We start from the raw sequence: 12,605 nt of genomic DNA on the forward strand, positions 1-12,605 counted from the left end.
TGTATGCTCCTCGGTAAGGTAGGTGCTTCCACGCATTAGACGCTTGCCACTTCTTGTTTCGATATCAAGGAAATGATCATTGTGCTCATGCTCCATCCGCTTCTAGACAAATGTAGCATTCAACAGGATCAGACAAATGTAACTTTGGTCCATATAAGTCCCCCAATTGACGGTGTGAGAAATCAAATACCTTCCATAAACGATGAGATCCTACACTCCCCACTTCTAAATTAAACAATGACGAGTCAGACTGATTTGCAACTTGGGTCGATCCCGGCTGACGAGATTGATGAGCTCCCACTTGCTCATCCCGGATTGGCGCGTATACAGGTTGGATCGTCCACACTCAGCCGGTCTGCACGCCGATGCAGTCAGAGTCGGATATGGAAGACAGGACTCCCATCACCGAACGCAAGTACACATCCCCTGAAATACAAGACGGTGCTGAGCGAAAGTGATGAGCAGTCGGAAGTCAACTGAAAAGTACGCGGTCTTGTACGTTACGTTCTCAAGGGCCGTATGTAGTTCCGCGGATCTGTGAGTTGCTGGAACAACAATTTCCACCGCTTTAGGGATCTGCGAGGCTCTTCGCCGAAGTTCTGGATTTGTCACCTCTGACCCACCAGAACTCTCCCTGCCATCTCTGGGTCTCTTTGTCTCGCCATGGTGGTGCCTCTGCTCTGCCCAGTACACAATTACGCGCTATGCAGTAGTCTTCGGAGGGTTGATGGAAAGAAAGTCTGCCCACCACGCTTCGATGGCTTCCCCCGAGCGGAATGCTATGCGGCGCTATCCTTGTCCACGTGGCAGATTGAGTCTGACGTGGTACGTTTCGTTGGGCCAAGAGTCCCGTGCCGTCGATCCCTGCTTAGCATCCCCACCGGTGGCTGGCTCGCTTGTGCTCAACTGCACACTGCATGTTGCAACCAGCCCCTTGGCCGCAGACGGGATCCATGGCTGCCTCTTTGCTAATCGGTCTGAACTGGTCTGACAGGCACACTGGGTCTCCCTGGCCACGCACCAGAGAGAGAATGGAGGAAAAAAAGGGGAAAGACAGAGAGGAGTGAGAGACAAAAGCAAAGTCACCATTTCGCATTCAGGAAGGCTTTACAGCCAACAGCGATAGCATGTCCTTCTTCCTTGGCTTTTCGGGTGCCCTTTGAGGCTTCTGAGTGAGTAGTAGCGTACTAGCGAGCCGCGACTAGCGACTCGAGTAACTAGACCTGTATTTTGCTCCGCCCACTTATCTCCAGCTGGCGACGATTCCAGGTGATCGTCGGGATCTGATTGACCAAGCTAATGAGACGGAAGTTCCTCGGACCACGAACCCAGGTACTGTGGAGTGTGGACTACATCTCGTGAATTGCCGCTGTGGGCGGCTTGATGTTAAACGGCTCGAGTCCAGATCATAACTCGAGCCTCTAGATTTCATCAGTGTTTGGACGTGGAGAGCAAGATCATACTGTGTAGGGGCTCGAGAGAGATTGCTTCAGATCACAGCCATTGACCTGAAAAATCGTTGCGGATCCGACTCCACTCGGGGAGATCACCGTGCAGCGTGCAGGACCAGAAGAAGCAACGGTGGGACACCCCCCTCACAAGTCATCCCAAATCCTCCGTGGTCATTGAAATTCGGGTAAGATATGCCAACAGGCCGATGTCTCCAGATGGGTTGTACAGGACCGCCAGCACAAAGTGGGCAGTTTGAGAGAAAACAACGTGAAGTCACCGAGTGGAGGTGTGTTTGTTGCAAACTTCTGTAGGACAGCGCGAAAGTGCCTCAAGTAAGTGACTGGAGGTCACGTTCTCTGCAGAAGGCGGTGCCCACAAAAGAGCACCACAAGTGTACCGCCCGAGCAGCACCCAAGTACCCACGGAAGCCCTCGAGAGAAACCCACTCCCCCCTCATCGCTCTGCTCCTCCACCACCAGAAGCCAATTCGAATGCCCCCCCCCAAATCCACCCCAAACTGCTCGATTGATCCATTCCCACCCGCCCACCCCGACCGTCAAAACGTCTGGAAACCCAGCTAGCCGTATCCGATCTCCCGATGCACTTTGTCATCTTCACCGTCTTCCCTTCTATCTTGCTCGCAGGTTCCGGACTCTTCTCCTTCCTTCGACCTACCGCCCGCGTGTGCGATCATTCAGACATCTTTCGCAACCATTCTCAACCCTACGGCTTGGCCGATCACCCCGGACCCTCTTTTCTTGGCTCTTGAAACTCGATCGTCGATCGACTTCACACGACACTCGGACACTCCTCTGCTTCCCCCGTTGAAGAAATCGCTCCACTTGATCCGCCACGAACGCCCAGAACTACCACCGCAAAAAATTCCACCCAACATCGTGCCAGACCCCCGGCTCAGTTACGGGTACCAGCTCCCCTGCCCGACTCTGTATAGCAAGCGACCAGCCCGACCGATGGAGGCCCGCGAGAGGAACTCTCGCTCATGTCGCCAATAGGACCCGACAATATGGCTCGACCGTCTCAGGAAACCGCGACAAAGGGCAAGTCTCGCAAAACAGACGTCAACACGGCGCCGATTCGAAAACGACGTAAGAGGACGGTAGTCAGCGGTGCCCCGGATGACTGCTTTGCATGCGCCAAACGGGGAGCCCGGTGCGACCGGCGTCGCCCGTATTGCTCCCAATGTCTCGAGATGGGCCGTGAATGTTCGGGATATAAAACCACCTTGACATGGGGCGTCGGAGTGGCCAGTCGGGGGAAGTTGCGAGGCCAGAAGCTGCCGGTCATGGAGACCGAGCCTGAAACCTCAGCGGCGGGCACAGGAAGAACACAACGAGGTGCAGCTACAAATAGTCAGAGCCCCCCGTCGTCACATATCCCCCCCAATCCGCCTTCAGTACCGGTCGCTGTCGCTGCAACATCGTCAGTGGGAATGGCGACGTCGTCGGCGACGGCGGCAGCGACCTCGATGCCCGCTCCCGAACAAGCCAATTCGATCGAACCCACCGATCCCCGATATGGCTTCCCCATGTCGACACATCCAGAGCTCTCAGCCAGCATGGCGTGGGCCTGGGATATGCCTGATCCACATACATGGTCCAATGTGCCCGCTGCGCCTCCCCAAATATCGGGTCTCCCAATCCCCAGCCGCCCGATGATGGTGAACCGGTCGAGCCCAAGTCTCACCTCGGAAATGCCGATGCAATATGCGTCAACCTTGAGTCCCGAAGCCAGCTTCAACATGTCTACGTGGCCGGTCAGCAATCAGAACTGGTCGGTAGCGAATATGAACTCCCGAACGGATGAGGCGGATGAAGAAGTCGAGCGTGACGATTCCCATCAATCAATACTTTGGGACTCGGGACACAGTCCGTCCTATTCGCAGATGCTACTGGCAAGATCGGTCGGTCGAACTCCCCGTCTACGGTATCTGATCAGCTACTTTGCCGAAGTGATCGCTCCGATGATCGTGGCCTTTGACACGCCGACCAACCCCTTTCGGATTCAGATGCTTCATCTTGCTCAAGATAGTCCAGCTCTTCAAGAAGCAATCGCAACTCTGGCCACGAGCAATCTTCGCCAGCGCCGAGAAAGAAAACACACCTCGACGGAGAGGACATTGCCCGCCCGCATGTCTTCGATGGCCCATCGGGCCTTGACCGAGGAAGCCTTCCAGGACCGATACGGTATCTCCGTGCCTGAAGGATACGCTCGAGAGGAGAATCACCATCGTGGCATGGCCGTGAAGGCTCTCAATGCCGATCTCGCCGATCCCCAGCGCCGACTGTCGGACTCCGTGCTAGCCACCTTGCTTGTCCTTTCGCTTTTCCACGGTTGCGATACTGGCGTGGCCGAATTTCGAACCCAGTTTGAAGGGGTCACAAGACTGCTCGCCATCCGCATGCGCCATTCACCTGTCATTTCGGATGATCTGAAGTGGTTTATCCGCATGTTCTCCTGGTTTGACACCTTGACGGCGACGACCAATGATCGCGACGTGCAACTACGCGGCAAATGCCTGGAAATCAGCTCGATTACAGATGGCGAATGGGGTCTTGAGAATCTGGCTGGCTGTGACGGACGTCTGTTCAAATTGATTTCTCAACTCGGTCGTCTTAATCTGTTGAGCCAGGACAAACAACCCACCGAGTCTCGCCCGGCCGATGTCTCTGTTCCTACCGCCTCACTTCCTCCCAACATGGTGTTCCCTGGCTGGAATACCGTCGACATGGACACTACAGCCGGCACCCAATACGCGCAAGGGTACGAGCCCTCCGCCGGGAACATGCCGCCAAGCAGTGACCAGACTGGGAGACCATCCTCGGCGGCATTCTGGACCGAGTGGTATTCGCTCCGACAACGCCTCGAATCCTGGAGATTTGATCCGCCGTCCGCGTCCCAAGCATCATTTTCTTCCCCCGCCCACGCGGGCTCCAGCACTCCCTGGCCATCTTCATCATCGTTCGACCCGACCGCCGCTCCGGCTACCATGGCTGTCTCGCCGAGCTATCAAGTGGCCCCTGAAAACCTTCATGATGTGTATCAAATTTCAGAGTGCTTTCGCCACGCTGCCTTACTCTACTGCGAACGACTCGCCGAACCAAGCCTGCCATCTAGTCATCCACGGATCCAGCATCTTGTCCGCCTTGCCATGCATTGTCTTCGTACAGTCGAGTCTGACGTTTACCTCCTCTGGCCGTTGTTCATCGTCGGATCGGAATGCGTGCAGGAGGATCATCGCGCCGCCATCCGTGCTCGCTGCAAGGATATTTCCAAGGACTCTGGATTTGTCAACAACCTCTCCTGTCTGGAACTCCTGGAAAAGATCTGGGCAGATCACTCGGACGAGTCTTCGTATCCTGTCTATGCACCTGGAATGGGCCCTCCGCCACCGCGGGACGGTAGCGGGCGGCCGGCATCATCGCAAGCCTTTCGCTGGTCTCGAGCCATGCAGGCGAAACGAGGAGACGGCGAGTACATGGTCGTTTAAATCACGAAATACAATACGACACGCAGTTCTTGTCTACAACATACCCAACATACCCATTTTGTTTTTCTTTTTTCTCCAATCTACATTCCATCTTCTTTTCATGTGTGAATTCAGCCTCTCAAAGCATCTTTGGAAAGTTTTCCTCTTGTGAATAGTGATAATGGATATGGAATGAGCCCGCACTGCGTTTTACAGCCGAGAGTCTTTATCTTGCCGAGGCGTTCGAGACCTCTATTCCGTTCCAGTGGACATAGAATGGAATGAGCCGAAGCTCAGAAATCAGTAACTTTTGCTCCATGTACCCCAATCCGATCTTGACATGGCGATCTTACATTCCAATACCGTTTGCACCACAGTGACCACGGAACATTCGGTAGCACGGTGCTCGAGGTACCGCGGTACTCATGACAAGCTTAACAACTTCCCTTGCGATCCTCGGCTCCATCCACTTTAATTACCGTACATCCACCACTCGAACCCTCGACAATCCGGGGTGCAAAGTCGATAGAGACGGAATTGAGATCGCTTCCATTCTCAACATAAATGGTCAATCCAAGTACTATGACAGTGATTACCATGGATCTACCGTACTTTATCTGTCCGGCGGCGCATTCTGTCCCTCGTAGGTGAAATTTCGCAGGCCCGAAGAGACCCTTGACCATCGAAATTCCAGACCACTTATACTGAGCGCATGTATGTCTCACGTTTCCGCCTCCGTCTCGTCTCATTCAAGAGAAGACCCATGGAGGAAGGGCGACATGCCACAAAAGGTGCAGGTGAGATAAGGCCTTGATTGCTTCCAGTCTCTACGCGATAGCAAAATGTCACACTTTAGTATTTCGTACTTGGTACTTACGAATTGGCAACCATCCCCCGAAGCATGCGATACCATGATTGATGATCTTGGAACAGCGTCGCGATCCATCTACCAGGCCATTGCAGAGTCCAGCCTGATCATCTCGCTTAGCGAATGCAAGGATCAGTGACAATCAGGGCTCAGGGTAAGGGCAGACCGACGGACATGAAACGCATTTGCACTTCGCAGCATGTGATCAGTGCCCACTGCGCCCCATCTACTAAATAAAGTACTGTGCTGCTGGATGAACGATGAAGAATAAATGCCACAAGACACACCGACACCAGCGGGGAAATGCTTCCAATTCCAGATAGCGATCATCGCAGGACCCCAAAGAAGGAAACCCGGGAAAGGGGTAAAAAGGTAAGACTTCATCAATGGACCGTTGAAAAGGGGAGAAGAGAACCCCCCCCCCCCCTCAAACTAGAATTCTCCCATTCCAGTCCGTTCATATCAAGGGATCTTCAGCCGCATACTACGGTGATGGTGTTGGCGTACTCAGGTACTAAGAGTAGGTAAGTATTAACTTACGTGTTAAGTACCAAGTACTGTATTCCGCCCGAATCCCAGATCTGGAGCGAATGATCCCTTGCTTGGTAGGATGATCCCTCGATTCAATTGCAGGCCTTTGATCTAGAGTTGATCTTGATAATTCATGAGATTAGCTTTTGGCGTCCTGTTGCATCCAAAGCAAGGGGTCGTGAAGAAGAAAGAGTGAAGAAAGAAACAATAAAACGGGAATAAGCAAACTGCAAGATTGTGAAGAGGAATGAGACGTTGCGGGTTTATTTTTTTAATTGGAGGATTGGGAATCCCATTTACTCCAGCGCATCGCCATCTACATATCGGGAAAAATGCCGGAGTCCCTGAAACATTTCATTCAGATTGGAAAATGAGAGAGAGTGAATGTGTGTTCCTCCAGGCGCATGGACCATCTCAACTTTGTTGAGCCTTGGAAGGTGAAGGACAGGACTCCTTTCTCTTCCCTTGGAAAGATTGGATGGATTACATGTACCCTGTGCATCCATCCATGGGAACATAGATCATTCTTATTTGTGAAGAGATACCAAATATGCTCGGATTCCGGAGAATGTTTCTATCAGATCTGTCAAAGTGAAACCGACGATATGATTTAGGAAAGAGGAAAACAACAACAACAACCCCGGTACATACGGTGTCCACTGTCAGTGTCCACGATACCGCTCAGGCTTGCCCATTTATTGTGATATCAGCTGCACCGGCAATAGACATGTGTGAGCCTCGTCTCCTTCCTTCAAGCAAGACGTACCGATCGCAATGGAGATTGATTGGACCAAGCCACGAACAGGTGCATTGAATCAGAACTGTCGAGAATCGAGGAAGGTGAAGACTTCAGTGAACTCTCATCATTGCTTCAAGCGGGTACCCCAAGGTTATCGCTACTTTACCTTGGTAGGGCTCCGGAGATCATGGGAGAGATCCGATAGCAGTACAGTGCCAGTAGAATCTACGACCAATCTAGAACATTCTCCGACGACCAAAGGTCATCAAGTCCCGATTGTGTTGAGTTCTGCTCGCGAGAATATCCATTTATTGTCCGGAAAGGAGACTGGCCCAAACAGGAAAAAAGGGGTGAATCGAATAAATCCATGAAGAACACTTATGGATGGCCTGCCATGTGCGACACGCCCCCCCCCCCCCCCCCCTAGCACGAGTCGATCAATTCTGCCTACCGGTGGCGCAGTCATTGCTCATTTGCATCCTTCTGGATCCTGGACTCAAGGTCTTGTACTGACTGTGGTCCACGAAAGGGGCAACAGAAGAAATTCCGGATCAAATGCTCGGTCTCGCCGTCCTTCTTGTCCTTGAGGTTGGTCTGGGTATGTTCTGGCCAATCGCGGTACAGACACTGCGACGTCGATGATTCTTGAGCTTGTTAGAAGGTCCCTGGTCCTTTTTGATTTTTCTAATTTGTTTAACTTCATCATTCCTCACGTGTCTCTGTGCTTGCAAAGGGGAATGATCAGACAAAGTAGGGTTCCGGCCGCCTGATCTTTCGGTTGCCATCTGTTGTCGGGGTAGATTGTAGGGTGTTCACCTCGGACATGATGCACCCGCGATACACGGCACTGAGTCAATTCATGACTGTCGAGGTCCGGAAGAGAGTCATATACTGTCGTGACTCGCGAGTCGTCCGTTACGCCTGCCCCTCTCAAAATACTTAATTAGGGCTAGCTATTACGCAGGCTACCTCATGCATGTACCGGCTTTTGGTCTCAATCTTGTCTACGGGTCGTGTGCTTACTGTGCTCAGTGTGCTCTCAAGTAGATTATGCGCAGACCTACCTAGTCGCTTGTCAGCCATGTGTGAGATATTGCACCAGTTCAATTTTCAATCTGTATGACATTTCTGTCTCGAGGGGGTCCAGGTCAAACGCACCACTGCCGATAACTAATGGATGGTATCAGATGGTGTACAACATCCCCAGGCGACAAAAGCGAGACCACCTAGATTCTCGCGCGCCATGAAATGAGGCAGACCGGCAGATCAATGGCCCGAAAATGAGCAGAGAGACTTTGCCCGCACTGGAGATCAGCTAGAGAGTGTTTGCCGAATATTGGACAGCGTTGCGCGAATTGCGACTTCATCCCTACTCCAGTAGTCGAGGGGATGCGGCTACGCTGTAACTCTAGTATGTAGGTCTAGTGGTCTACTACCTAGTACATAGTAACCTTTCTACTATCGGTAGGTATGGTGACGGATTTCCCACCTTGGTCTTTGACCATCCCATATGGCCCACCAAACCTTCTACCAGACTGTCTCCATCCAGAACTATTGACATCACGCGAGTTGCCACTTTCAAAAAAACATCCCCCAATGTGGACCGGCCTGATAGGCGAGTGTGGAAAACACAACCACCAGCATGGCAGCATCAAACTCTGCTCTCGAGGCTGCAAGTTGCGGTCTGTAAGCGCTTCATAGCTTTCTGTCATGATGGCCCGATTCGCGAGGTTGCTGCCCAGCGACCACGCAGCGGTAAAGCCCAGGTGTGTGGCCCGTGGGGGGGTGAAGGATCTTGCCCAACGGGGGGGGGGGGGGGTTTGTGGGTGTTGGTAAGTGCGTGTGCATAGAGAAGGACCATTCGGACTATATATCTGGTAATCTACTCCTGATCTAGACTAGATGTGACGATTTTGGTATTATTGTTGATTTTCGCTCTGGTCGGTGGACTGGACACTGGACCATCCACTTTGGTGACTTGCCATGGCAACGTGCGACGGCGAGTATTCAACAGACCTCGATGAAGCTGGAGTGGGTATTCACGCAAATTGCACGATGGGGTCTGCGGAGTCGAGAACCACTGGATGAGACGGGATGGTCCGTCCGTCGAGTGCGCTCCGTTTCGTGAAACCACGGAACGGGTAATCAGGTTGGGAGAATAGATTATAGATCATAGAGTATTCACTATAGTAGGTCAGAGAGTATAGACTGGGGAGTGTGGAGTGAGGACCAAGGAGTATAGACTAGACTATGGGCGATGGATGTCATTTTCCAAACTGAATCCATTTTCCAGGTGCGATCCGAGATACAGCGCCCGGGAAATTTTTGACCGTTGGCTATCTTGACCGTTGGCTGTTTTGGTGCAAGTCGAGTCGCTTAAACGGGGTTGATCCAGATCGCACACATCTGCCGGCATACTGACGTACAGCAAAGAGGCAAGGAGGACTTTGTACATGATGTACGTCAGGCTGCGGCGGGGGGAAAAGGATGTGGTGCTTAATTTCCGAGGCTTGGGTTGGGCAGATTTGATCTTGGACGGTGCCGAACAACTGACGAGATAAGGTTCATCCGCCAAGGACTAGAACTAGGGAACACTCATGGACTTGCTCAACCCCGAACAGGCTCATCATGCCAAATGGGCAGTAGAGGAGATCTGTCATGCTATCTGATATTGATGTCGATAGAGCTTTGATGGGTCAAGGCGGACAAGTCGAGCGAAAGAGTACCATACGTGGATGCGTGAGCCGGGGGGTCATCTCACTCAGCCTTGCGCATGGGGGGATTTCGCTTTTCTGGAAGACCAGCCGACGCACCCTACGGAGGAAGAAGTACTAAGGACGAACCCGCGATCCAACCGTATTCGGACACGAGAGTCTGTGGCGGTTCTCGTCCATGCGACCATATATTTTGGGGTTGCCAATGAAACGTCTGATTGATGCGATCTGAAATTCTTTCGTCAGGCGGACTCATAGAGTGGCCACACGAAGGTACGAGTACCCTCCATCTGGGACTACGAGAGTCCATGTCGGAATGATGGAAGACTTGATCCAGACTAAGTTAGTGACTAGGTACGTGGGTAAGTAGTGGAAGTAGGTAACCGCAGTAGGCGATGACTCCAAGCCCCACGGGAATCATACTGGACAGTGAACAAAGAGCGTCGGGCGTCGCTCGAGTCGGTCTTTCCTGGGCAGTGCAGGCATCTTGACCTTGCCCGTGGCCGAGCTGTCCACATGGTCCCGCAGTTGGCTGGCGCTTGGATCAATATCTCCGTTGGACCCGGGATCTCTTAGGCTCATCGCAAGTCACCTTGACTTGTGCATGACTAGCCTCGAAACTAAGCGACACTTTCGGTTCTTTCGTTTTCTTTTCCTGTTTTCTCTCTCTCTCTCTTTTTTTTTTTTTTTTTTTTTTCACTCTAAATATGTTGGTGGATTAGCTCAAGAAAGTACACTGAGGTCGTGAGGGGAAAGACCCGAAGCGACCAAGCGACCAAACGACCGCGACCGCAAGAGTCCCAAAAGAAAGCATAGGAGTCAGGTATGAAACCCTGCTTTACCGGTCGCAACCCGTCTGGAACATCTGGCACTGAATGGGAAGGCTTAAGACGGACTTGATATTAAGATCGGGAGACGATCGTAGCATCCTGACCTGCTGACGCTGCGATGGTCTGGAAGATCAATACAACTAGGGTTCCATCCCATTTGAGCCGATGACAGAACGGGCAAGTGTGAGATGTCTCGCATTCATACAGGAGAGATGATTCCCAGGCGCCATACATAGCACAGTGCTTGTACAGACTTCCCCGAGGAGATGGAGACCTGGATTCTTCAAGAAACACCCAAATTGAGAACCTGTCCACAGAGTTTATGACTCGAACAAAAGACTTGGAATAATCCTCCAACCTTTCATCGCTCGCACATGTGATCCTTGCCGCTTCTATAAGGCGAGCTGCGACGATGCATGTCCAGCGAACCGTTGGCGTTATCGCCACGTCCCAACGACGCCAAACCACACAGCCTTCAAGACCTGTGCAGTCCGGGACTCCAGTGTCGGTCGGAGCCTTGGAGGGAGCGCAGAGAGTGCAGAGAGCGCCACTTTTGGGACTTTTGCCAGGGGGGGGGGGGGGGAAGAAGGATGAACTTGCAAGGGCTTGGCTCCCTCCCTATCCAATGATCCATATTGGGTGGAAGAGGCGACTGATATATGATTTGTTACTGCCAATAGCAAAATAGCCAACTAGGAGCCCACAAAGTGCCCTAGGCAGCCAGGAAGAGCACCCGGGAAATCAATAAAAAACAACGGTAGTATATGAACGACCATGTTCAACGTGAGCGACAGTTACATACACGTCGAGATAGTACTGCCTCACTCGAGGAAGCGAAAAATAAAGAGAACCGAATCCTTTGACACCTGCAGTCAGGCTAATCCTGCGAGCCACTATTACTGACTCACTGAGGCATCTATTTCAGTTGCAGTACCTGGTGATGAATATTGATCGCACTCATCACATCGCCTTCCTCTGACCATCTCCACGTTGATCGATTCCAACGGCTTTGGCAGTGGAATCCATGGCTCGCCCTTGAGAGAACTGTAGTACTGCTGTAATTAATGGGGTTGAGCAATTTCCTGTGTATCGACTACCTTCTCCACTTCGGTCTCCACTCCCTCCTGGGGAGTACTCTGTACTTGGGCCAGCCCCGACGCCCACAAAAAAAAAAAAAAAAAAAGTCACCAATCCCAACCCGCCCTCGCAAACAAGGGGCCCGCTCGACGGAGTCTACCCACAAGACCAAGTCAAGGGTGCTCCTAGCCTCCTACTGCCTACTGCCACACCTTTCATCACTCCCACACATCTTCCTCTCTCCTCTCCTCTCCTCCTCCAAACCATCCTTCTTACCACTCCCCCACACCTGCAGAAAGTGTGGCCACTTTGGCAAAGCAACAACATCTCTTTCTCCTGGAGAGTCTGTCTCGACCGGCTCATACACGCGTGTGGGAATCTCAATCTCCTTCCCTGCCTCAACATTCCGGAGACTGGTCTCCCACCCCCCCCCCCCCCCAAAACACGCTCGATTTCCACGGATATCGAGCAACTCTTCGGCTTCGCCTCCCAAGCAAGTCTCATCCATCTGGATTATCGTGTCTGATTCAGACCAAAGAACGTTCAAATGCACTCTCGGTACAGTCAGCTTCGACCCTCCTCTCCTCTCCGATCGGAAACCGTACAGCGGTGACGGTCTTACTTCAACCTTTTTGAGAATTTGGTGTTCCTTCTTCGGCGTCGTTTGGCTCTGCGCGCACGATATCCTGTATTATTTCTTGTCTCTCTCTCTCTCTCTCGCTCCGGGTTTGATTGGGTTCTGCTTCAACCGACCGTCAACATCTGTTCTATTTGCATGTCCACTTCCATCCTTGTCACACCTCTCTTTTTTTTCTTTCTTCTGCGCAGTTGAAACAGTCTTCAACAAGACCGCCCCTGTTCCCGGTACCGGCGTGATCCACCGATCCCGACACGGAACCAGCTTCTT

General features: G+C 52.2%; 2 protein-coding genes across 2 annotated transcripts; both read left to right on the top strand.

Moving 5' to 3' along the window:
* Positions 1-2,476: 2,476 nt before the first annotated feature.
* Positions 2,477-4,960, top strand: N7539_003958 (Zn(II)2Cys6 transcription factor; the record flags this gene model as incomplete). Its single annotated transcript, XM_056933560.1, has 1 exon — positions 2,477-4,960. The coding sequence occupies one exon, from the start codon at positions 2,477-2,479 to the stop codon at positions 4,958-4,960; it is 2,484 nt and encodes an 827-aa protein (XP_056791101.1).
* Positions 4,961-8,790: 3,830 nt separating this feature from the next.
* N7539_003959 (uncharacterized protein) lies at positions 8,791-9,205 on the top strand (the record flags this gene model as incomplete). Its single annotated transcript, XM_056933561.1, has 2 exons — positions 8,791-8,843; positions 8,980-9,205. 2 exons carry the CDS (start codon positions 8,791-8,793, stop codon positions 9,203-9,205), a joined length of 279 nt encoding a protein of 92 aa, XP_056791102.1.
* Positions 9,206-12,605: the final 3,400 nt, after the last annotated feature.

The sequence above is a fragment of the Penicillium diatomitis genome, assembly GCF_028827545.1.
Source record: "Penicillium diatomitis strain IBT 30728 chromosome Unknown utg000004l_segment0_segment0, whole genome shotgun sequence".
Classification (NCBI taxonomy): domain Eukaryota; kingdom Fungi; phylum Ascomycota; class Eurotiomycetes; order Eurotiales; family Aspergillaceae; genus Penicillium; species Penicillium diatomitis.